Source organism: Equus przewalskii, chromosome 3 (genome assembly GCF_037783145.1).
Source record: "Equus przewalskii isolate Varuska chromosome 3, EquPr2, whole genome shotgun sequence".
Taxonomy (NCBI): Eukaryota; Metazoa; Chordata; class Mammalia; order Perissodactyla; family Equidae; genus Equus; species Equus przewalskii.
Window position 1 is genome coordinate 50207213 of NC_091833.1, and position 27295 is coordinate 50234507.

Here is a 27295-nt window from a genome sequence, read left to right on the forward strand (position 1 = left end):
AAATTATTATAATTACCACAGTGAACCTGTGTTAAATAAATTATTGGCAAAAACAATCTCAGTCTCTGAGCATTAATTTGTCCCTCTGAGACAAAACAAAAAATAAGTTTTAGAGGCCAGCCCCGTGGCTGAGTGGTTGAGTTCGTGCACTCTGCTTCGGTGGCCCAGGGTTTCGCTGGTTCGGATCCTGGGCACGGACATGGCGCCGCTCATCAAGCCATGCTGAGGTGGTGTCCCACATGCCACAACTAGAAGGACCCACAACTAAAAATACACAACTATGTACCAGGGGGCTTTGGGAGAAAAAGGATAAAATTTTTAAAAATCTAAAAAAAAAAAAGGGAAAAGAAAAAATAAGGTTTTGGAGTGGTATTTTCCTTTTAGCCATTAATTAAGAAGAAGATAAAGAGTTTGGTTACATATACTTGATACTGAGCAATGGGCTTGCTCTGCCCTCTGTGATCTGAGCCAGTTAATCACAAATTAAGGATTGAGAACGGAAGCTTTAATTCAATTAGCCGTCATAATTGGGAAGATGGCAGACTAATGTCTCAACAAAGCCATCTTCAAGGATTACAGAATCTTGAGGCAGTTATAGGGAAAATGGGCAGTGAGGAGGGGGTCCAGGGATGTTGGTCTCTGGGTGTGATTGCTCCAGGCATCACATTGTTCCATTCTTCTGTCAGCTGTGATGGATACCCTGTAGGTGTGTTTCCCGCCTGTGGTCAGCCTGTTCCTGGGGAGAAACTCATAGAACAAAGTTTTAATTCATCAAGCTATAGAGGAGTACATGAGTAAGTGGAGGCCATAAATCAGGAGAGCATGTGAATTATTTCAGAGTATGCACAGAGCAGCAAGTAGTCACACAGAGGAGGGGCTGGGGTCATTTAGCATAACAAGAGGGCCTCATTTATGCTCACTTACATACTGAGCGTGTGGTTGTGAGAGAACTTAAGGTCTAAATGTGCAACAAGCAGTTGGATAAAAAGTATGAAGTTCAGGAGAAAAGTCAGGGCCAGAGCAGTACATCTCTGCTATAGATTGAATATTTGTGTGCCCCACTAATTCAGATGTTGAAACCTAGCCCCTAGCATGATGGTATTTGGAGGTGGGGACTTTGGGAGGTGATTAGATCATGAGAGCAAAACTCTCACGAATGGGATTAGTGCCCTTTTAAGAGATCCCTTGTCCTCTTCTGCCACGTGAAGACGCAGCATGGCGATGGCTGCCTATGAACCAGGAAGTGAACTCTTGCCAGATGCCAAATCTTTTGGCACCTTAATCTTAGATTTCCTAGCCCCCAAAACTGAGAAATAAATGTTTCTTGTTTAAGCCAGCCGCTCTATGGCGTTTTTGTTATAGTGACCCTAAAGGACTAAGAGAATTGGAAGCAGGAGTGGGATGCTGCTGTAACAAATACTCAAAGTGTGGAAGAGGCTTTGGAACTGGGTACAGGCTGAAAGAGTTTTGAGGTGCATGCTAGAAAAAGCCTATGCTGCCATGAACAGATCATTAAAGGTGATTCTGGCAATGACTCAGAAAGAAAAGAAGACAGCTACAGAGAAGGCCTCAGTCTTCCTAAGAATTTGTAAGTAATCCTGAACAGAATGTTGGTAGAAACATGGATGCTAAAGGCCTTTCTCATGAGTTCTCAGACAGAAATGAAGAACGTATTATTGGAAAGTGAAGGAAAGGCAATCCTTGCAAAGAACTTGGCTGAATTTTGTTCATGTTCTGGGTTTTTGTGGAAGGTAAAACTTGTAAGCAATGAAATTGGATATTTAGCTGAACCTATTCCTAAGCAAAGTGTTGAAGGAGCAGCCTCGTTCTTCCTGGCTGCTTTTAGTAAAATACCAGAAGAAAGAAATGACTTAAAGATGGAATTGTTCATTGAAAAGGAAGCAGAACACAAAGATTTGGAAAATTCTCAGCCTATCTATGTTGTGAAAAATGAGAAAACATGGCTGGAAGAGAACACTAAGGGTATGCCCAAGTGACTGTCTGATAAGGAGATTAGTATGGATTGACCGTTTCAAAAGAAGCCAGGAGCTACTTTCCAAGAAGAAGAGTCCTGAAGGGCTGCCCCACCATCACAGCAAGGGCCCCAGGACAGAGCAGTTTCAGAAGAGAGGCTTCCTGCGCCTGCACAACCTCAGCATGCACTGCCCAGCACTGCTTCGCTTTGCGGGCTCCACTCCCTGCAGTCCAGTGCCACGCTCCTTGGCTAACTCAGGTGTGGCCCTTGTGGGCCTCCATGCAGTAGGGGCCATAGTGACTGCCTCTTCCAAGGGCACAGGTAGCAAAGTTCGGTGGCGTCAGTACAGCACTGTCTCCACCTGCGCGCAGAATGCAAGAGCCCAGGGCATGACTGCCCTCACCTGGATTTCAAAGGGCAGTGCCACCACAGAGAGCCACCGTTCGGGCAATGTCCAGCGGAGGCAGGGGGGAAGTCTGCTGACTCCAGACCTACAGAGCAATCTGCACCCCACACCAGTGGGGAGAAATATGGAAGGAGGACTGCAGCTCCAGTGGGCCTGGAAGACAGAGCATCCAGCCAAACAGGCTTATTCTTGAGCCTTAAGGTTTAATGTTCTTTGACCCATTAGGTTTTGGACTTACTTGGGACTTGTCACTCCTTTCTTCTTTCCTATTTCTCCCTTTCAGAATGGGAGTGTCTATCCTATGCCTGTCCCACCGTTGTATTTTGGAAGCACCTAGCATGTTGGTTTCACAGACTCACAGCTGGAGAGCAATTTACCTCAGGTTGAATCATACCTTGAATGTCACCCATATGTGATTTAGATGCCATATAGATAAGACTTAGGATTTTAGATTTCAGAGTTCATGCTGGAATGAGTTAAGACTTTTGGGCGGTTGGGATATAATGAATGTGTTCTGCATGTGAGAAGGACATGAATTCTGGGGGACCAGGAGTGGAATGCTAAAGACTGAATGTTTGCGTCCTCTGAATAGTCATATGTTGCAATCCTAACCCTCAAAGATGATGGTATTAGGAGGTGGGGCCTTTGGGAAGTGATTAGGTCATAAGTGGGGAGCCCTCATAAATGATGTCCTTATAAAAGAGGTCCTAGAGAGCTCCTTCACCCCTTCTGCCATGTGAGGATACAGGAAAAGATGGCCATCTACCCACCAAGAAGCTATGCCTCACCAGACACGGAATCTGCTGGTGCCTTGATCTTAGACTTTCCAGCCTTCAGAACTGTGAGAAATAAATATCTATTGTTTATAAGCCACCCAGTTTACATACGTAGCCCCCCATTATCCATGATTTCATTTTCTACAGTTTCAGTTATCCATGGTCAATCACTGTCCAATAATATTAGATGGAAAATTCCAGAAATAAACAATTCGTAAGTTTTAAATTGAATGCCATTCTGAGTAGCATGATGAAATCTCATGCCATCTCACTCCATCCCACCTAGGACGTGAATCATTTCTTCGTCCAGTGTATCCACACTGCATGCACTACCCACCCCTATTCTCTTAGTAGCCAGTTATCAGATCAGCTGTCACAATACTGCAGTGCTTATCTTGAAATCACCTTTACTTTACTTAATAATGGCTCCAAAGTGCAAAAGTAGTAATGCTGGCAATTCAGATATGCCAAAGGGGAGCCATAAAGTGCCTCCTTTAAGTGAAAAGGTGAAAGTTCTTGATTTAAGGAAAGGAAAAATATCATATGCTGAGGTTGCTAAGATCTACAGTAACTTTTATTACGGTATATTGTTATAATTACCCTATTTTATTATTAATGTTGTTAATCTCCTACTGTGCTTAATTTATAAATTAAACTTTATCATAAATGTGTGTGTATAGGAAAAAAACATAGTATAGATAGGGTTCGGTGCTATCCTCAGTTAGGCATCCACTGGGAACATGTCCTCTATGGATAAGGAGGGACTACTGTTTTCTGTCATGGTCACCTGAACAAAGAGCCACTCACAGAGAGGTGGAAATTGAAGTTATGGGCTTAGGCAAAATGTCTTGAGAAGAGTGTTTGACAGATTCTTCAGACTTCTGATTCAATGTCACCTCCTTTGGTCACCCTCGATAAAGAAGGCATCCCTCCCACCTTACCTGTTATTCTCCGTCAAAGCACCTCTTTGACTCTTTTATAGAATTTTTGTAATAGCAAATTTGTAATTATATATTCACACAGGTTATTCATTTTCTACCTTCCCCACTAGGGTGCAAGATTCACAGAGACAGATGGTGAGTGGTTTTATTCAAAATTGTAATAATAATGATAGCAGACTCTCCTAAGTATTTGTGTATATTACTAGATTTGTCCTCACAGCAATCCTAAAAGTTAGATTCTATTCTTATCTGTATTTTATAGGTGAGGAAAATGAGGTACAAAGGGTTTAAGTAAATTGTCCAAGGTCATGAGGCTAGTACCAATGGAGCCAGGATTCAAACCCTGAAAATTTGGCTCCAAAATCAGTGCTCTTAACCTCTGCTCCCATGTCACACTGACCTTCTTAGCCCAGGACCTATCACAATCATTGTCACAAGGGAAGTGTGTAGTAATTTGTCACAAGAATGGAGGATTCAATCATGTTATCCTACTATTTAAAATATATCAATAATCTTGATCACCAACTGGATAAAATCACATTCTAACCTACAACATAGGAAGCCCTTTAAGACTTAGCCTCAGTCCACCTGCTCAGTCTCATCTCCTCTCTCTCCTCCTTAGAATCTTACACAGTTCCCAGAACATTGTGACATACCTTCTTAACCTTGCATATCCTGTGCCATCTGCTATGAATGCTCTTGCTTCTCTTCCTGTACATTAATGTGATGAATTCCTACTTAGGTTTGCCTGTGAAGCAGTCCCTAACCTGCATAGGGAGAGGTAACTGCACCTTTCTTCTAGTCTTCATTGACTTTAGTCTTTATCTCTCATAGTACTTTCCACAGTGTTCAGTATTCATCATTTTGCATATGTGTTTCACCCATTGGACTGTTTGCTTCTTCCAAAGATTAATATTCTACATTTGCCAATTTGCACAGCTACTGGCACATACAGAAACTCAATAAACGCTTTGTGAATTGAATTGAAATGGAGGCAAAAGAAGATTCTGTGAAGGAGTTAAAAATGAAGAAGGAGTCTTTAGAAAGAGAATTATGTGCCTGACACAGAGAAGATGCTCAAAAATATCAGTTGCATTGATTTGAAATAGCCCACACAATATCCAAAAGGAAAGAATTAAAACACTTGGATAAAAAAAGTTTGGCAAATAGTATCAATAGATTCATGGGCAATACAATAAATGAGACTTACTTTCCTTTAAATGCTTCAGAGACAAAGAACAAAGATATTTTTTAAAGAATACCAGTAACTAGAGACTGCATAATGTAATGGGAAGAGAACTGGCCTTTGGCTTCAAAAAGACGTGTTTTTGTAGATGAAATGGAAAGATTCCAAGAAAGACACAAACTAACAAAACTAACTCAAGAAGAACTAGAAAACCTGTGAGTAGATTTATAATAAGTAAAGAGATTGAATTAGCATTCAAAAATTACCTACAAAGTGGAACCCAGACCCATATGGCTTCACTGGTGAATTCTACCAAACATTTAAAGAAGAATTAATATTAATTATTCATAAACTCTTCCAAAAAGAGGAGCAAACTCTTCCTGACATATGCTATAAGGCCAATATTATTCAGATACCAAAAGACATCAGAAGAAAACTATGGACCAATATCTTTTATGCATAGAGACACAAAAGTCCTCAACAAAATACTGGTAAACAACACTGAGAAATATACAAACAGGATAATGCACCATGGGATATGCACCAAATGGGATACACTCCAGGAATGCAAGTTTGGTTTAATATATGAAAATCCATTAAAGTAATACACCATATCAATAAATAAAATACAAAACCACACAATCATCACAATAGACATAGAAGAAGCATTTCACAAAATCAAACACCTCTTTATGGTAAAAACATTCAACAAAGTAGGAATAGAAGAGAAGCTCCTCAACCTACTAAAGAGCATCTATGAAAAACGCACAGTTAACATCCTACTTAACGATGAAAGATTGAATATTTTTCCTCTAAGATCAGGAATAAGACATCTTTGTTCTTGCTTTCATCACTCATCACTTCTAGTCACTTCTAATCAACATTGTACTGGAGGTTCTATCCACGACAATTAAGCAAAGCAAAGAAAAAAGGCAACCAGATGGGAAAGAAAATGCAAATAATATGATCTTCTATATAGGAAAATCCTAACAAATCCACTAAACATCTACTAGAATGAATTAAAAAGTTCAGCAAGGTTGCAGGATATAAGGTCAATATACAAAAATCAATTCTATTTCTATATATTCTCAGTAGCAATCTGAAAATGAAATTAAGAAAACAATTCCATTTGTAATAGCATCAAAAGGAATAAAATAATTAGTAATAATTTTAACAAAAGAAGTGTAAGACATACTCTGAAAACTAAAACATTGCTGAAAGAAATGTAAGAAGATCTAAATAAATGGAAGACATTTCATACTCATATATCAGAAGACTTAATATTGTTAAGATAGCAATACTCTCAAATTCATCTACAGATTCAACACAATCCCTATCAAAATTCCAGTTGCCTTTTTGTAGAAATGGACAAGCTAATCCTAAAATTCATATGGAAATACAAGTGACCCAGAATAGCCAAACAATCTTGAAAAATAAGAACAAAGTTGGAGGACTCACTCACACTGCCCAGTTTCAAGACTAACTACAAACCTACAGTAATAAGCACAGTGTGGTACTGGCATCAGAATAGATATTTGAAATACATCAATGAATAGAATGAGAGTCTAAATATAAACCTATACATGTATGGTCAATGATTTTTGACAAGGTTATAAAGATAATTCAATGATAAAAGTATAGTCTTTTCAATGAATGGTGCTGGGACAACAGGACATCCATATGTAAAAGAATGAATTTGAACTCCTACCTTGCATCATATGTAAAATTAATTTAGAACAGATCAACAAGCTAAATGTAAGAGCTACAATGATAGAACTGTTAGAAGAAAACATAGGCATACATCTTTGTGCCTATTTTGGATTAGGCAACTGTTTCTTGGATATGATACCATAAGCAAAAACATCAAAAGAAAAAATAGATAAATGAGACTTCATCAAAATTGAAAACTTTTGTGCATCAAAAGACACTATACACACAGTGAGAAGACAACCTACAGAATGGGAGAATATATTTACAAATCATCTATCTGATAAGGGTTAATATCCAGAATATATGAAGACCTCTGACAGCTCAAGGACTGGCATGATAGTTACAAAGGAAGTGTTTATTTCTGAAAAATGAGATTTGAAAGAATTTTTTTTCTTTGTATTTTTTGGTTGTTTCTTGTGCTTTGTTTTTTAAATAAAAGAATCATATAATTTTCATAAAACAGAGACTAAAAAGAAATATTTACTAACTAGTAGTTATTTTATGGATGATGCAGTTTGTGTGAAAAATACACAAGTTAACTGTGCATGGTGTCCTCCTGCGCAGTCTAGTTGGAAAGACAAAATTGGTGGTGCTGATGGTAATGGAATTACTATATGGTGATAAATAGATGACAAATAACATAGATACATCATGCACAGAAAGATAAATAGTCGGCCAAATAGATATAGAAATACCTAATGGCACAGCAATAGGTAACCAGAACACCTTATATTTATTTGCGTCTGAGTTTACCACAGGGCCGGCCCCCTATAAAACATTGTAAAGTCACCCGATGAAAGGTAACATATGATGCGGGGTCGGTGAGCCGAGGAGTCGAAAGAAAGATTTCTTAGACTCTCAAGATCTGGCAGTAGTGCTCTTTTATTTAGAGAATAGTATGGAATAGCATGGGGACAGGACCCATGGGCAGTCAGAGCTTCTGCTGCCGCCGCTTCTGCTGCCCCCACTGGCATGGGGACAGGACCCATGGGCAGGCAGAGCTGGTGCGTGGGGACAGGACCCACGGGCAGTCAGAGCTCCTGCTGCTGCCCCGAGTTGAGGGTTAGGGCTAAATTTAAGGCATAGGTATATGATTCATCTCTTTACAAGACAAAGGAAAGAACATGAAAAAAAGTTAAAATGGTATCAGTGCAGGTGGGGTCTGGTCATTGGGTGATCCCATGACTTTTAGACAAGAATCAAATCGGATTAAGTAAAGGTCAGAAGCCACCACCCTAAATCAGTTACAGGAGATTGCCAGACAGCAACCAACGTAAGTTCTTGCCTCTGGCATTGATTAAGAGCTTCCAGAGATAAGACCATCCCCCCTTCTTCCTGGCACAGAGAGGGAGGCATCTTCACAGATAGAGGTTTCCCTTAGAAATGTAAATGTTTCCCAACAAAGGGGCAAACAAATTCCACTCCTTGGAGCCTGAATCTCATCTGTAGTTTTAAAACTAACCAGCCTAAAAATCCTCATCATAAGCCATTTTAAAATTAAGCAGCCTAAAAATCCTCGTCATAAACCATTTTAAAATTAAGCAGCCTAAAAATCCTCATCAACATATATTGAGGCTCAGGCTCTGCTATTTTTCTATTAAAAAACTGTATTTAAAAAAAAAGTGGGTAGTTTTGACTCACTATGTTGACCAGCAAGAAATTCATCCTTTTTGCTGCTTCGAGCTTTTGCTTTATTTGCTCTTACCAGGCACTCTAAACTGCTTCTGGGAGTTGTTGACTCAAATACCAGAGCAATAAAAGCAAGAACCAGGAAGGGCTCCTTTATAACAAGAAACAACAACTCAAAACCGCTCCTTCCGGCTGGCCTCAGTCAGGTCTTCCGCAATTGGCTGGGGCTGCAGCGCGGAGCCACTGCTCGCCAGCTCAGAAATCTGGGAGAGTATTTTAACTGTCGTTCCAAATTGAATTTTTTTCTTTTGTTATGTTAAGGAGACGCAATCACCAACCACCCTGAACCAGACCAAGCCTCACCACAAGAGCAAAGCCTATAAACTTTGCCTTATTTTTTGATGCGGGGTCGGTGAGCCGAGGAGTCGAAAGAAAGATTTCTTAGACTCTTAAGATCTGGCAGTAGTGCTCTTTTATTTAGAGAATAGAATAGCATGGGGACAGGACCCATGGGCAGTCAGAGCTTCTGCTGCACCAAGTTGAGGGTTAGAGCTAAATTTAAGGCATAGGTATGAGAGTTATCTCTTTATGAGACACACACACACACAAAAAGGAGTTAAAATGGTACCAGTGCCGGTAGGATCCAGCCATTGGGCGGTCCAACAACTTTTAGAGAAGAATCAAACCGGATTGAGTAAATGGCAGAAGTCACTGCTCAAATATTATCCTCAGCTAAAGACAAAGGAGGATTTTGGGGTGGGGGGTCAGTTACATGAGGTTGCCAGACAGTAAACAACTTAAGTTCTTGCCTTCCCCATTAAGAGTTTCCAGAGATAAGGCCATCCCCCCTTCCTCCTGGCACAGAGAGGGAGGCATGGAGATTTCCTTCACAAATGCAACTGTCTCTGATCAAAGGGCAAGCAAATTCCATTCCTAAGAGCCTGCTTCTCATCTGCAGTTTTAAAATTAACCAGCCTAAAATCCTCATCATTTTTAATGCTAAGATCTCTCCAGGAAGAGTTTGTTATCTTATTAAGATAAACTGCAGTGTATGTGGAAACATGCTTTCCAACTGAGCCAGCACAAGCAAATAACCACCTCTCCTTTTTGAATACTCATTCCCCATCTGAAATGTCCTTGCTTCCCTTAAAAAAAAAAAAAGAAATCTGGGAGGGACAAAGTCCGGGGCAGAGCAAAGCTTCCGAGTTCTGGCGTCGCAGCCAGCGTCGTCTTTCATCCGCTGCCTCCGCGTCTCCTGAGCCGGCCTTGGAGGCTTAGTTGCCTCACGTTTTCCTAAATTTGATCGATTCTTCTCCAAGTTGCAAGGATGACTGACGGTGTCTACAGTCCAGACGCTTCTTTGAAACTTGATGGTTGCCCATCACTGGTTAAAGGGAAGCCAGTGTAGGTTTCTGTCTTAAAGGAGCCTGGAGAGAAGGCCAATTGTTCTGCCCCCAGCTGAGGAATGACCGTACATCACGTTTTAGTTTGAGCTAAGCACGGTTTCTGGAGGACAGAGGAAATTTTTCCCTCTCAAGGACAGCCATAATCAAGCCCCAGGAGAAGTCCAATCATGTTAAAGGGAATTCTTTCCCTAAGGAAGAGCAGTGTAATTGGATAACCTTTTTCACTCAACTTATTAAAATTTGTGAGAAAACGTACATTACACTTTAGTAATTGTATCTTTATCCAGTTTAATAAGTCACTGTCTCCGGAATGAAGGATAAAATAGAAAATCACCTTGCCGATAGATGACCTCTGTAATTTTTGCTTTCGTAGCCTATATACGTAAGTATTCAATATATAACTGGTGATTTAAGAAAATCCCAAAGATTGGTTATTGAAAATAAAGACCCAACTCTGATCTTGTGCGCAGTAAGAGGTTAACTGTCTGTCAGTTTCAATTCAGTTTGACAAACAGAAATGGCAAGCAAGAGGATATTGGAGCATATGCGGAAGCCATTTTGTGTAAACCTAATTTGGCCTGACCTTGTCTTTCCAAAAGGGCCTGACCGAGGCCGAGGCCGTTGAGCATGCATTGTATATCTGCTTTAGATATTCACTACGGCAAGAACAAAGGTCCTTGAGATGAAGGTGCAACTTCCCTCCCCCTCCCAACGTTGGCATTTCCTTAAGGATTAAGCATCTTTCCTTAGGCTAGGAACTGAGCTCAGAATAAACTCTCCCAAATTTTCATTTATAGATTGGTTATGGGTTACTATCGTCAACAAGTTCTTGACTGTAATTGAATGAGGGCTTTTTGTGAGAAGCTACAGAGCTTAGAGAGAGACTTTTGTCATGTGGGTGACTAATGACTAATGGTCACCCTTTACTTCAGAGACAGGATGATCACAAGAAATTGAAGTTCACAAATAATCATGCTCACTTCTCCGTCTTACTTAAGCAGCCTTACACTGTTATAGGGGATGAAGGGATAGTGACAGTCCTGAGGAGGCCGAACTCTACCATGGAGTTCTTGAAAACTCTCGATATTATCTGCAACTTTTTCTCATAGCCCCCAAATAAGAGTTTACAATGGTACTAATATTTGTGTAGAGAGTTAGTTTCCAGAGCTTTTGTTTGATTTTCTTTTCTTTCTTTTTTTTTTTTTTTTTTGAGGAAGATCAGCCCTGAACTAACTACTGCCAATCCTCCTCTTTTTGCCATGGAAGACAGGTCTTCAGCTAACATCCGTGCCCATCTTCCTCTACTTTATATGTGGGATGCCTGCCACAGCATGGCTTTTGCCAAGTGGTGCCATGTCCACACCCAGGATCCGAACCGGCAAACCCCGGGCCACCGAGAAGCAGAACGTGTGCACTTAACCACTGCACCACCGGGCTGGCCCCTTTTGTTTGATTTTCAACAAGCCTCCTAGGAAGTAGAGAAAAAAACTATTTTGTGAACAAATAAATCAGCTGGATTGACTTTTTAAGGTCCCCACAGCAAGCAGAAGCATAACTGGAGCTAGAGCAGGGTCAGTGTTTGTCAAACTTTTTTGCCCAATATCTATAGGAAGAAGTCACATGATTAACTGGCGTAAGATTCCACTTCTGGGAGAACCGAAACTGTGATTAAGTTCAGTCTCAGTTTGGTGACATGGTGCTTAGCATAAACAACTCCATTTTGAGCCTGTCGTCTTGTTTTTAACAGAAGCCAGCATGAAATTAAGATGCCCCATACATAAAACATTTTATATTATTTATTTATTTTCTAAGGAAGATTAGCCCTGACCTAACATCTGTGCCAATCTTGCTCCACTTTATATGTAGGTCGCCACCACAGCATACCTGACAAGTGATGTATGTCTGTGCCTGGGATCTGAACCCACAAACCTGGGTCACCAGAGCAAGGCATGCCTAACTTAACCACTATGCCACAGGACTGGCTCCCTATAAAACATTTTAAACTCACCCAATGAAAGGTATCTTTAAAAACCACAAATATATAAAATATATAAAAGAATAATAACCAATCTCTGGGATTTTCTTAAATCACCAGTTATATATTGAATACTTACATATATAGGCTACGAAAGCAAAAATTACAGAGGTCATCTATCGGCAAGGTGATTTTCTATTTTATCATTCATTCCGGAGACAGTGACTTATTAAACTGGATAAAGATACAATTACTAAAGTGTAATGTACGTTTTCTCACAGATTTTAATAAGTTGAGTGAAAAAGGTTATCCAATTACACTGCTCTTCCTTAGGGAAAGAATTCCCTTTAACATGATTGGACTTCTCTTGGGGCTTGATTATGGCTGTCCTTGAGAGGGAAAAATTTCCTCTGTCCTCCAGAAACCGTGCTTAGCTCAAACTAAAACGTGATGTACGGTCATTCCTCAGCTGGGGGCAGAACAATTGGCCTTCTCTCCAGGCTCCTTTAAGACAGAAACCTACACTGGCTTCCCTTTAACCAGTGATGGGCAACCATCAAGTTTCAAAGAAGCGTCTGGACTGCGGACACCGTCAGTCATCCTTGCAACTGAGAGAAGAATCGATCAAATTTAGGAAAACGTGAGGCAACTAAGCCTCCAAGGCCGGCTCAGGAGACGCGGAGGCAGCGGATGAAAGACAGCGCTGGCTGCGACGCCAGAACTCGGAAGCTTTGCTCTGCCCCGGACTTTGTCCCTCCCAGATTTCTGAGCTGGCGAGCAGTGGCTCCGCGCTGCAGCCCCAGCCAATTGCAGACGACCTAACCGAGGCCAGCCGGAAGGTGCGGTTTCGAGTTGTTTGTTGTTATAAAGGAGCCCTTCCTCGTTCTTGCTTTTTATTCCCTCCGGTATTTGAGTCAACATCTCCCAGAGGCAGGTTAGAGTGCTTGGTAAAAAGAAACAAAGCAAAAGCTCAAGCAGCGAAAAGGATGAAATTCTTGCTGGACCAGCTCCTGCTTCTGCCCTTACTGATCTTTTTCACCTTAGAGTCTTTCCTGAAGCTTTTTATTCCCAAGAAGAGGAAATCGGTCGCCGGAGAAATCGTCCTGATTACTGGAGCTGGACATGGACTTGGGAGACTGACTGCCTATGAATTTGCCAAACTTAAATGCAAACTGGTTCTATGGGATATAAATAAGGTAATAGTGCTTACCATGTTTTTTACTTTCTGGTACCTTTAATCTGTGGACACGTCTGCATTTTACAGGCAACAACCCCTTGCAACATCTCTGTAAATTAGGTAGAAAAAATTACTATTGCCATTTTATAGATGCGGGGAAACTGTGGATTAATTAATGTGTTTATGATCACATGAAAACGGACCTAGAGAGTATAAGATTTCCAGTTACTGCCTATCGCAAATTTGACATTATAAATTTATCCTTACTTTTGCCCTGAAAATAATTTGTAATCTCCCCCGAAACCTGATTTCACTGATTCCTCTAACTTAATCATATGGAAAAAGTAATCGTTTTAGCTAGTATATTAAAAGAGTAAGAGGTTTGTACTTATTAAAAAAAAAAAACCCTACTTGCAGTTCCTGAGATAAATGGGTTTAAAAGATTACACCCAACAGAAAGCAACATTACTCTGCCATAATAATTGCCAAGAGTAAATTTTCAAAATCATCTTTTAGTTAAAAACAATAAAAAAGAAAAAATCTTCAATGTAATGTTGTACTAGAAGGCGTAGCGTTAAGGAAGAGAGGATTTAGAATCTTACGTTTGATTTGGCCGGTGGTAGATGGACAAAGAGGTGTTCTGAGCCACCTGATGGCCTGAAACACCATCTGTACACAGGAGACAACATGCAATGCTGTAAAGAAGAGTTCAGGCTGTGCGACTCTAGATGAAGCTAACCCAGTGAGCAGGGCGATTGAAATAGCAATCAACAAATACTTATTGAGCACCTGCTGCCTAGATATTAAGAACACAGTGGCAAGCAGGAAATAGGGTCCTATTCCCTCAGTCTAGTAGGGAAAATAGACATTAAATAATTCCACATGCAATGTAAGGTACAAACTAGGCCCAGCCTCATCTGCTGTGGTCACAGTAGTGTCCCGCATGGGTGTGGTCAAACTCGGGGGAGCTCTCCACTTCCTCACGGATAACTATTCAACTTCATGGGAAACTTCCGAGAGCTTCGGTTCCTTTTCTGCAAAATGGATAAAATAACACCACTTACCTTTGAGGACTGGGAGGATTATACCAAATAATGCACGCAAAGCAGTTAGCACAGCGTCTGGCACTTGGTAAATACACGAGTGTTAGTATTATTCCTTCACAAAGTGAAGTTTAAGCCAATGTGTAAGGGTTACTTTACACAGCTAGGTGAATGATTCCCAATGCCCAGTGCTGGTTTGTACAAAGTTTTCTCTACTCTGGAGCAAAGTGCATTTATCCAACAAATATTGAGCACTTACTCTCTGCCAGGCACTGTTCCAAAGCAGAACTGAAGACACGGCGGTGAGGAAAACACGAACCTCGTGAGCTAGGGATGATCAACAAGACATGCTGAATTACATACATAAAATATGTAATTGTTGGCTGGTGATAAGTATCAGGAAGAAATAAAACATGGAAGGGGATAGGGACTCTGTATGGTGGGGAGGGTGGGGATGGGAGAAGGCTTCGATGAGATGAAGACAGTTGAGTCGAGATCAGAAGAGGCTGAGGCTACAGTGAGCCCTTCGCACAGCTCTGCAGAGAGAGATCAGCCATGCAAAGCCTGGCACAAAGTGAGGGAAGGGAGAGAAGTAAAAGAAAGGTCTAGATCTGTGCTGTCCAGTACAGTAGTTGCTAGTAGCGTAGCCACTTGTGGCTGTTGAGCATTTGAAATGTAGCTCATCTACATTGAGATGTGCTGTGGGTGTAAATACCCATGGGATTTCAAAGACTGATTATGTAAAAAAGAATGTAGAGCATCTTGTTAATAACTTTTGTATGGATTACATGTTGCAATGATAATATTTCAAATAATATTTCAAAATAATATTTTGGATATATTAAGTTAAATCAAATATAATACTAAATTAATTTTTTTTAATGTGGCTACTAGAAACATTAAAATTACGTCTGTGACTTGCATTATATTTCTATGGAACAGCGCTGGTCTAGAGACTTAAGGAACAGAGACTCCAAATCGTAGTGTTCCTGTCGGCCGTGGTTTGTGCTTCAGCTTTTACTGGGGGATCCAGTGGAGGGTTTTGAGCCAGTTTCTACTGAAGAGTTTCCTCCTGCTGCTGGGTGGCGGGGAGACGAGTTAGACCATTGTGATAATCCAGGTGAGAGATGGTGCTGGTTTGTCAGACCAGGGTGGTAGTAGCGGAAGTGGTCAGAAAATGAAGGATAATGTAGTGAGTTTTCATTATGTTAAATTCGTTTAACTTAAATAATCCTTTTATTTTGAGATTATGTCCTTCCTACTTTTTTGTGGGTAAAATATGTATACTTTTAATGAAATTGCAATGATAGTTGTGTTAATTTTTTTTATTAAGATTATGATAGTTTACAACCTTGTGAGATTTCAGTTGTACATTATTGTTAGTCATGTTGTGGGTACACCACTTCACCCTTTGTGCCCTCCCCCCACTCCCCCCTTTTCCCTGGTAACCACCGATCAGTTCTCCTTGTCTATATGTTAACTTCCACCTATGAGTAGAGTCATATAGAGTTCGTCTTTCTCTGTCTGGCTTATTTCGCTTAACATAATATCCTCAAGGTCCATCCATGTTGATGCGAAAGGGACGATTTTGTCCTTTTTTATAGCTGAGTAGTATTCCATTGTGTATATATACCATATCTTCTTTATCCAATCATCAGTTGTTGGGCACTTAGGTTGGTTCCACGTCTTGGCTATTGTAAATAATGCTGCAATGAACATAGGGGTGCATGGGACTCTTGGAATTGCTGATTTCTGGTTCTTAGGATAGATACCCAGTAGTGGGATGGCTGGGTCATAAGGTATTTCTATTTTTAACTTTTTGAGAAATCTCCATACTGTTTTCCATAGTGGCTGCACCAGTTTGCATTCCCACCAACAGTGTATGAGGGTTCCTTTTTCTCCACAACCTCTCCAACATTTGTCACTCTTGGTTTTGGATATTTTTGCCAATCTAATCGGTGTAAGGTGATATCTTAGTGTAGTTTTGATTTGCATTTCCCTAATGATTAGTGACGATGAACATCTTTTCATGTGTCTATTGGCCATCCTTATATCTTCTTTGGAGAAATGTCTGTTCACATCCTCTGCCCATTTTTTGATCGGGTTGTTTGTTTTTTTGTTGTTGAGCTGTGTGAGTTCTTTGTATATTATGGAGATTAACCCTTTGTCGGATAACTAGCTTGTAAATATTTTTTCCCAATTATTGGGCTGTTTTTTTGTTTCAATCCTGTTTTCCCTTGCTTTGAAGAAGCTCTTTAGTCTGATGAAGTCCCATTTGTTTATTCTTTCTATTGTTTCCCTCATCTGAGGAGTTATGGTGTCCGAAAAGATTCTTTTGAAACTGCTGCCAAACAGTGTACTGCCTATGTTCTCTTCTAGAAGACTTATTGTTTCAGGCCTAATGTTTAGGTCTTTGATCCATTTTGAGTTTATTTTTGTGAATGGTGAAAAAGAATGGTCAATTTTCAGTCTTTTACATGTGGCTGTCCAGTTTTCCCAGCACCATTTGTTAAAGAGACTTTCTTTTCTCCATTGTAGGCCCTCAGCTCCTTTGTCGAAGATTAGCTGTCCATAGATGTGTGGTTTTATTTCTGGGCTTTCAATTCTGTTCCATTGATCTGTGCACCTGTTTTTGTACCAGTACCATGCTGTTTTGATTACTGTAGCTTTGTAGTATGTTTTGAAGTCAGGGATTGTGATGCCTCCGGCTTTGTTTTTCTTGCCCAGGATTGGTTTGGCAATTCTCGGTCTTTTGTTGCCCCATATGAATTTTAGGATTCTTTGTTCAATTTCTGTAAACAATGTCATTGGGATTCTGATTGGGATGGCGGTGAATCTGTAGATTGCTTTAGGTAGTATGGACATTTTAACTATGTTTATTCTTCCAATCCATGTGCATGAAATGTCTTTCCATCTCTTTATGTCATCGTCGATTTCTTTCAAGAAAGTCTTGTAGTTTTCATTGTATAAATCTTTCACTTCCTTGGTTAAATTTATCCCAAGGCATTTTATTCTTTTCATTGCAATAGTGAATGGGATTGCGTTCTTGAGTTCTTTTTCTGTTACTTTATTGTTAGTGTATAGAAATGCTACTGATTTATGTATGTTGATTTTATACCCTGCAACTTTACTGTAGCTGTTGATTGTTTCTAATAGTTTTCCTGTGGATTCTTTTGGGTTTTCTATATATAACATCATGTCGTCTGCAAACAGCGAGAGTTTTACTTCTTCATTGCCTATTCGAATTCCTTTTATTTCTTTTTCCTGCCGAATTGCTCTGGCCAACACCTCCAGTACTATGTTGAATAGGAGTGGTGAAAGTGGGCACCCTTGTCTTGTTCCTGTCCTCAGAGGGATGGCTTTCAGTTTTTGTCCGTTGAGTATGATGTTGGCTGTGGGTTTGTCATATGTGGCCTTTATTATGTTGAGGTACTTTCCTTCTATACCCATTTTATTGAGGGTTTTTATCATAAACGGATGTTGGATCTTGTCAAATGCTTTCTCTGCATCTATTGAGATGATCATGTGGTTTTTGTTTCTCATTTTGTTAATGTAGTGTATCACATTGATTGACTTGCAGATGTTAAACCATCCCTGTGTCCCTGGCATAAATCCCACTTGATCATGGTGTATAATCTTTTTGATGTATTGCTGTATTCAGTTTGCCAGAATTTTGTTGAGGATTTTTGCATCTATGTTCATCAGTGATATCGGCCTGTAGTTCTCCTTCTTTGTGTTGTCCTTGTCAGGTTTGGGGATCAGAGTGATGTCGGCTTCATAGAATGTGTTAGGGAGTTCTCCATCTTCCTCAATATTCTGGAATAGTTTGAGAAGGATAGGTATTAAATCTTCTTTGAATGTTTGGTAGAATTCTCCAGAGAAGCCGTCTGGTCCTGGACTCTTATTTTGGGGGAGGTTTTTGATTACTGTTCCTGTTTCTTTACTTGTGATTGGTCTATTCAGATTCTCTATTTCTTCCTGATTCAGTTTGGGGTGGTTGTAAGAGTCTAGGAATTTGTCCATTTCTTCTAGGTTGTTCAATTTGTTGGCATATAGTTTTTCATAGTATTCTCTTATGATCCCTTGTATTTCTTTAGTATCCGTTGTGATTTCTCCTCTCTCATTCCTAATTTTATTTATTTGAGATTTCTCTCTTCTGTTCTTGGTGAGTCTGGCTAAGGGTTTGTTGATTTTGTTAATTTTTTCAAAGGAGCATCTCTTTGTTTCATTGATCCTTTCTACTGTCTTTTTTGTTTCAATATCGTTTATTTCTGCTCTAATTTTTATTATTTCCCTCCTTCTACTGACTTTGGGCTTTGTTTGTTCTTCTTTTTCTAATTCTGTTAGGTGTCTTTTGAGGTTGCTTATGTGAGCTTTTTCTTGTTTAGTGAGGTGAGCCTGTATTGCAATGAATTTCCCTCTTAGGGCTACTTTTGCTGCGTCCCAAATGAGTTGGTATGGCGTGTTTTCATTTTCATTTGTCTCCAGATAATATTTGATTTCTTCTTTAATTTCTTCTATAATCTAGTTGCATTAATTTTTAATGTCCTTATTTGGCCAAATAAAAGGTTGGCAGTCCTAGTTCAGTATATACACCCCAGTCTACTTTTCTTGGAATTTTACAGATTTTGAGATTATAAAAGTCCAAGAACCACTAAACCCGACTGGGGAAGTAGAGTGGAGTGGCAATTTCGAGCAGTCCAAGCAGCAGAACCTAGAGGTGTAAAACTCTTGGGCTGATGGAAGTGTGGAGAATGAGTGAGAAAGTGAAGTAGAAGTTAAGATTCTCTTAGGATCCAGCTGGAAGGGCAGGGAGGGGCCAGAACAAATTCTGTTTACCTAGGATACAAAGACAAATTGTCACCAGAGATAGTTTCTCAGATTAACTCAAGCAGCAAGGAGAGCAGAGTCCAAATATATCCATCTGAGGACGTCAGGGACTGACATCGTCATATTCATCATGAAGTCTACAAAAATGGAACGTGCATTTAGGGAGGGATTGGTGTGGCTTTGGCTTTGTTATTCTACTGGGACTGGTGCTATGAATTATTCATTCTCTTCTATGTAGAAAATCTCATATTTCTTGACCATTCTCACCCCCATGCCTGGTTAGATACATTTGAGAAGATAAATTTACAGTAAGTGGTGGGTGAGCACATAGTATATATGCAAAGACTGTTGATTGAATGAATAGGTGAATTAGTGAATAATTGGAAAAAAAGTAATGGAAGGAATCAGAAAAACATTTAGATGTGTAGTAATCTAGGTAATGGGCAAAAGGTTTTAGTTGTGGGGATAGAGGGCAAAGAATGATAAGTAAAGACTAAAGGGGAGTCCACGATTAAAATTTGAGAAGACCCAAAAAATCAATATAATATACTTTTTTTTAAAGATTTTTTTTATTTTTTTCCTTTTTCTCCCCAAAGCCCCCTGGTACATAGTTGTATATCCTTCATTGTGGGTCCTTCTAGTTGTGGCATGTGGGACGCTGCCTCAGCATGGTTTGATGAGCAGTGTCATGCCCGCACCCAGGATTTGAACCAACGAAACACTGGGCCTGCAGCGGAGCACACGAGCTTAACCACTTGGCCATGGGGCCAGCCCCTCAATATAATAGACTTTTGAAAATCTTTTTTATGGTGATAAAATATATATAACATGAAATTTTCCATTTTAACCAATTTTAAGTGGCAGTTCAGCAGTTCAACAGTTCAGTGGCAGTAGTACATTCACAATGTTATGCAATGATCTCTATTATCCATCTCCAGAAATTTTTCTTCATTCCAAGCTGAAACTCTGTACTCATTGAACAAGTACTCCCCATTCCCCTCTTCCCCAGCCCCTGACAACCACCATTCTACTTTCTGTCTCTGAATTTGACCACTCTAGGTAGCTCATATGACTGGCATTATGCACTATCTGTCCTTTTGTGTCTGGCTTATCTCACTTAGCTTCACATCCTCAAGGTTCATCCATGTTGTAGCATGTGTGAGAATTTTATTCCTTTTGAAGGCTGAATAATATTCCATCATATATACTATTAATAAAACATACTTTTAAAGGAACTGAAAGCCATCCATCTGAGAACAGGAACAAGACCAGTGTGCCCACTCTCACCACTCCTATTCAACATAGCACTGGCGGTTTTGGCCAGAGCAATTAGGCAGGAAAAAGAAATAAAAGGAATCCAAATAGGCAATGAAAAAGTGAAACTCTCACTATTTGCAGACAACATGATCTTATATATAGAAAACCCTAAAAAAATCCATCAGAAAGCTACTAGAAGTAATCAACAATTACAGCAAAGTTGCAGGGTACAAAATCATGTATGTAAATCAGTAGCATTTCTATACTCTAATAATGAACTAACAGAAAGAGAACTCGAGAACACAATCCCATTCACAACCACAACAAAAAGAATAAAATATCTTGGAATAAACTTAAGCAAGGAAGTGAAAGACCTATATAATGAAAACTACAAGGCTTTCCTGAAACATATTGATGATGACAGAAAGAGATGGAAAGACATCCCATGCACATGGATTAGAAGAATAAACATAGTTAAAATGTCCATACTACCTAAAGCAATCTACAGATTCAATGCCATCCCAATCAGAATCCCAATGATATTCTTCACATAAATAGAACAAAGAATCCTAAAATTCGTATGGGGCAACAAAAGACCCCAAATTGCTAAAGTAATCCTGAGAAAAAAGAACAAAGCTGGAGACATCACAATCCCTGACTTCAAAACATACTACAAAGCTACAGTAATCAAAACAGCATGGTACTGGTACAAAAACAGGTGCACAGATCAATGGAACAGAATTGAAAGCCCAGAAATAAAACCACACATCTATGGACAGCTAATCTTCGACAAAGGAGCTGAGGGCCTACAATGGAGAAAAGAAAGTCTCTTTAACAAATGGTGCTGGGAAAACTGGACAGCCACATGTAAAAGATTGAAAATTGACCATTCTTTTTCACCATTCACCAAAATAAACTCAGAATGGATCAAAGACCTAAAGGTAAGACCTGAAACCATAAGGCTTCTAGAAGAAAATATAGGCAAGTACACTCTTTGACATCAGTCTTAAAAGGATCTTTTCGGACACCATGTCTTCTTGGACAAGGGAAACAATAGAAAGAATAAACAAATGGGACTTCATCAGACTAAAGGGCTTCTACAAGGCAAGGGAAAACAGGATTGAAACAAAAAAACAACCCACGAACTGGGAAAAAATATTTGCAAATCATATATCTGACAAAGGGTTAATCTCCATAATATATAAAGAACTCATGCAACTCAACAACAAAAAGTCGAACAACCTGATCAAAAAATGGGCAGAGGATACAAGCAAACATTTCTCCCAAGAAGATATACGGATGGCCAGTAGGCACATGTGCTCATCATCACTGATTATCAGGGAAATGCAAATCAAAACTACTCTAAGATATCACCTTACACACGTTAGAATGGCTAAACTAACCAAGATAAAAAATGACAGATGTTGGAGAGGTTGTGGAGAAAAAGGAACCCTGATACACTGCTGGTGGGAATGCAAACTTGTGCAGCCATGATGGAAAACAGTATGGAGATTTCTCAAAAAATTAAAAATAGAAATACCATATGACCCATCCATCCTACTACTGGGTATCTATCCAAACAACTTGAAATCGGCAATTCAAAGAGACCCATGCACCCCTATGTTCATTGCAGCATTATTTATAATAGCCAAGACTTGGAAGCAACCCAAGTGCCCATCGACTGATGATTGGATAAAGAAGATATGGTATATATATACAATGGAATACTACTCAGCTGTAAAAAAGGATAAAATTGTCCCATTCACAACAACATGGATGGACCTTGAGGGTATTATGTTAAGCAAAATAAGCCAGACAGAGAAAGACGAACACCATGTGATTTCACTCATATGTGGAAGATAAACACATGAACAAAGAGAACAGGTTAGTGGTTACTGGGGGAAAGAGGAGGTGGGCATGTGCACAAAGGGTGAAGTGGTACATCTATAATATGACTAAAAAATAATCTACAACTGAAATTTCACAAGCCTGTATATATATGCTTTTAAAGGAAAGTGCTAAAAGCTGCCTGTTGAGTCCAGGAGAGCAGCAAAAGGTCCCCCTGAGATGTTTTCTTGTCCTTTGGGGAATAAGGGCTCCTCATCAGAGTGTGCTACAGTTTCAGTGGGAGATTCCAGTAGAGGGAAAACACCATTTCCTTTTACTGCCACAATAAGCTCATTATGCAAACTGCTAATTCTTTCCATAGCTGTTCAGGCTTGGTTTTTCTACAAACGTAATTGCTGTTTGTAGCAAATTTGCACATGAGTGTAAATGTAGTAAGTTTTTCCACTTGTGCATTAACTGACATAATTTCTTGGCTTGCAGAGTTCACATACTAAAGCTCAATCCAAGGTATCATTTGAGACATTCTTTAAAATAAAAAAGCTACAAAATTGGTCAAAAGCAAGGCAGCAAACCAGGAAAAATAGAAACAAAAACCAAAAACAGAATGCCATGGTCTGACCCTGAATTTAAGGTGACTCAAAATCAATGCCCCAGATTGGGCTCTTCATTCCTTTTCTCAAATCTGCTCTCTCCTTGTGATCTCCGTCTGATTTCTTGCAGCACCATGTTTCCAGTAACCAAAACTGAAAACCGAGGATGCCAGCTTTGGTTCCTTCCCAGCTTCCTCACGCGGTCATCGAATCCTGCTGCTTTTGCCTCCTAAAGATGGACTACAGTCATGCGTCGGAGATAGCTGAGAAATGTGTCATTAGGCCATTTTGTCGTTGTCTGAGCATCACAGAGTGTACTTACACAAACTTGGATGGTCTAGCCCACTACACACCTAGGCTATGTGGTACTACTGTTATGGGCCCACCATCGGACATGGGGTCCACTGTTGACCGAAACATCCTCATGAGGCGCATGACTATATTTTGAAGATTGCTCTCTTCTCTACATTCTTTGTGCTAGTGCCACAGTTCAAGCTGGTATTATTTCTTGCCTGAATCACTGTAACTGCCTCTTAATTTTTCTCTCTTCCTCTAGTGTTGACCCCTAAAATCTGCTCTTTGTACATTAGCAAGAGTAATGAATATAATACACAAGTCTGATCCTGTAATTCAGTCAGTAGCTCCCCACTAACTTTTTGGACAAAACTTAATATGACGTATAATGCCCTTTAATCTGTACTCCTGCTGACCTTGAACTTTGTGACTCAGCAGCACCAATCTGCTAGAGCTTCTGCACAGAACCTTTCTCCTATCCGGCCTTTTGCTTACACTCTGCCTGGTGTGCCCTTTCCCCTCTCTTTACCTGCCTGTTCTATCCACCCTCAAGACCCAATTCAGGTGCCTCTTCTCGAATTGTATTACATGCCCCTCCCCTGTGTTTCCATAACTCTCTGAATAGAGCTCTATTTTTTTTTTTTTTTTGAGGAAGATTAGCCCTGAGCTAACATCCGCTGCCAATCCTCCTCTTTTTTGCTGAGGAAGACTGGCCCTGAGCTAATATCCGTGCCCATCTTCCTCTACTTTATATGTGGGATGCTGCCACAGCATGGCTTGACAAGCAGTGCATAGCTCGGCACCCGGGACCCAAACCAGTGAACCCTAGGCCACCGAAGTGGAACATGCAAACATAACGACTGCACCACCAGGCTGGCCCCTGAATATAGCTCTATTATACTTACCATAGTGTATTAGTTTGAACCATACAAAACTGCCAATATCCAATCCTTTATTCTAAAACAATAACAATTTCATACGGTCCTCCCTAACTATTTCACTTATTTTATGTTTCTTTCTACTACAGTATGACCTTTCTGAGCTTATTCATCTCATTATTATTTATCTCTGAGCTTATTATTATTTATTTTTGCAGCCAGAAAATTGATGTCCATGATTATCTTTTGGTGACATGGAAAAAAAGCTTGATGTTATTTTTTAAAGCCTGAAAGAGAATACACACACATATATACATACATTCACAAAGTATGTAAAATTCTTGAATACAAAACAAGTATTTTAAGACTTCTGTCTTCTTTTGAAAAGCTTACTTTAGATTCAGTTCCAAATAACAGAAGCTAGTCAGAGTACTGAGGGTGGAGTGTCTAAATCCTGGTCAGAAATATGTTTCGGTTCAATTCTTGCCCAATTCTAGTTCCAAGAATCTGACTTCCTTTAATTATTTTCAGCTGTTGATGTAATGTGCTCATGTCACTTATTTTGTTCTCCTCACCCTCTTTGTTGCTTTTCCTAGCATGGAATTGAAGAAACAGCAGCTGAATGCAGGAGACTGGGCGCAAGGGCGCATGCCTTCGTGGTGGACTGCAGCAACCGAGAAGATATTTACAGCACTGCGAAGAAGGTGGGATCTTACATTTGGTTAGAATCATATTATGTCAGAGCTGGGAGGGATTCTGGACATGACCAGTCATGATGCAGAGAAAGCAACAGAAGTTTTGTGATCGCCAGCTAGGGGCAGACCCAGAACGAGAACCTAGAACTGAGGCCCAGACTTCAGTGTGTTCTTGAATCTTTTAGGGAGCTGGTTAAAAAATAAGCACCCAGTTGGGGCTGGCCCTGTGGCCAAGTGATCAAAGTTCCACGCGCACCTCTTCAGCGGCCAGGGTTCGTGAGTTCTAATCCTAGGTGTGGACATACTCCACTCATCAGCCATGCTGTGGAGGCCTCCCACATACAAAATAGAGGAAGATTGGCATGGATGTTAGCTCAAGGTGAATCTTCCTCACCAAAAATAAATAAATAAATAAGCACTGTAGAGGTTTTTCTTCAGTAGGTTGAGGGCTGGTCCCAGGAATCTGCATGTTTGTACCCTATGCACCCACACCTCACCCATCTGTTTCTTTTCTTTTTTTTTAATTCTCCCAACTAAAAAGTGATTTAATTCCTTTGACGAATCCTGCAAGGTAGCTTGACTAGACAGCAGGCGGGACAGTCCAGTGCCTCCGGTGGGGTGGCCAGGGTCTTCCACTTGCCTGTCTTTTGGTCCAGCAAGTAGGCCTTTGGATTGAAGGTGGAGTCCTTTTTCTGACATCGCTGGCTGTGGTGACACCCCCACACCCTGCCCTCTCCAGTGGAGCATGTAGCATGGGACTCATCCAAAGGGCAGTTGTTGGGCAAGAGAGGCAGAGGGATGGTTGTCTTGTTGGCCTTTATCTTCTGCAGGTTGATTTCTGCCAATGGCTGTGCACACAGAGGATGTTGTCTTTATAAAAAGAGAGCAGGGGCCAGTGGTTGAATTTAATGGGGAAGGTGATACTCTGGAGCACTTCACCAAGCACTGCCAGGTGACAATGTACAGGTTCTGGTCCTCTTGGTAATCACAGCTGTGGCATCCATAGGGCTGCTCATCTTCCCAGGAAGGCACCAGGCCTTCTTGCACTCATCATACCCATAGATATTAGAGACATACTGCCTTGGGGCAATGCTCCCACCCACTGAGTACACTGTCCCCCGGTAAGTCACCATAGTGTGGAAGACAAGCCCAATTGGCAGGTCAGGCAACTTGCTCCAGGAGTTGTCACCCATGTCATACCACCAAGCTGTCATCAGGCCTGAAATCTGGTGAGTGGTGCCACCAGAGATGTAGATGTAGTGGCCAGCAGAGGCGGCACTAAGTGCTGCTGCCTCATGGGGCATCTCTGAGAGCTTCACCCACAGGTTCTTGGGGATGGTATAGGCCAGCACTCCATCGTTGAACTTGCCTTGAGCCTTTTGGCCACCTAGGATGACCACTGAATCAAGCAGGGCCCCTTCCTGCTGGTAGCTCAGCAGGCTGGATGGCCTCTCCTGCTTTCACTCCACAAAGACTCAATCAGGGTTGTGTGGGCTGCGTTGTGCTCCATGCCCCTCAGCTTGTTGCTGGCAAACATCAGCGTCTTGTTGGAGATGACACTGAAATTGATATAATAGAAGAACTTCATGAAATACTTCTCCTGCTTATCCTTCCAGAAGTATACCCAATTTATGAGTGCATTGAGAGCCTGCTCCTTGTTGAGCGCATGAAGGTTTTCATCTTTGAAGCAGGTGGCCGAAGATGACAGGTGGACAGCACATGAAGTCATCAGGCTGCATGAAGCCCTTAGGATTGGCCCAGTGGTGGAGGTTGTCACAAATGCCAGAGCAGGCCAAGTCCAATAACTCTTTGAGCGCAAACGTCTCAGCCAAGATGAGGTAGCGCCAGCAGTTGACAGGGTTAATGGACTTAATGAGGAAGTCATTGCAGTGGATTCTAAGGTGTGTTGTGTTGAAATACTGGGCCTCACGAAGGAGCTCCTCCGCATTCTGCTCTAAGATCACCACCTTGCCACCACAGAAGTAGTCCAGGAGCTGGTCCACCGTGGCCAGACTCAGGTAGTTGGGGTCAACGGTGATAAAGAGCTCACCGGTGGTCTTCACATCACCACTAGAGATGAGTCCCTTCGCTACTGGAGAGACAGCAGCCAGCACATTGTGATATGCAAAGAGGATATTGTGGTCCTCAGTCAGGGTCGTGTCCCAGTACTCTCTGCATCGCCTCTGTTCGTTCAGTTTCTGCAGCATGAAGCTGTCGTAGCTTTTCTCGGTGAAGTCCCGTTTCATGGTACTTCTTGCTGGCTAAGACAGATCAGCAGCAGCTAGTGGAGAAAATACTTTCTTAGGCCACTGGGATTCAGACTGATGGTTGTTTGCAGAGTAGTTGATTGGGGAGGAGTAGAGGGTGGGAGAGAGGATGATGTCATAGAGTGGATGAGGTCATCACAATGCAGACCCTCCTGAGGCCTTTCTCAGACGCTCAGGACCTTTCTCCCCTCTGACGTCTCCAACCTGCCAAGGCCAGATACCCTAAGGGGACCTAGTGCCCAGGGCCCAGGGCTCAGGAGGCAGCTCAGAGATGGGTTGCAGCTGCCACCTGGGACCTTCAAACGTCAGTTCAAGGCTGCTTCTGGAATGTCAGAGCCAGTTGGGCAGGGAGTGGTTAAGGAGGGATAAGGGCAGGCTGCTCCTGGTGCTTGGCCACAGGGGCCCCCAACCC

At 40.9% G+C, this 27295-nt stretch overlaps 1 protein-coding gene, 1 long non-coding RNA gene and 1 pseudogene across 2 annotated transcripts in view; 1 reads left to right on the forward strand and 2 right to left on the reverse strand.

The window, feature by feature from the left end:
• Positions 1-483: 483 nt before the first annotated feature.
• LOC139082530 (uncharacterized) lies at positions 484-14399 on the reverse strand. Its single transcript, XR_011538623.1, has 3 exons — positions 13784-14399; positions 13215-13290; positions 484-736 (listed from the first exon to the last, which is right to left on the reverse strand). It is a non-coding gene; the product is annotated as an uncharacterized lncRNA (long non-coding RNA).
• HSD17B11 (hydroxysteroid 17-beta dehydrogenase 11) overlaps positions 12386-27295 on the forward strand; it is a 39300-nt gene continuing 24390 nt past the window's right edge. Inside the window, exons 1-2 of the mRNA XM_070614356.1 lie at positions 12386-13200; positions 24518-24625. Coding sequence (XP_070470457.1) covers positions 12991-13200; positions 24518-24625 — 318 coding nt within the window. The 5' untranslated portion in view covers positions 12386-12990. The remainder of the gene's footprint in view (positions 13201-24517; positions 24626-27295) is intronic.
• Positions 22430-26985, reverse strand: LOC103540106 (calicin-like; annotated as a pseudogene).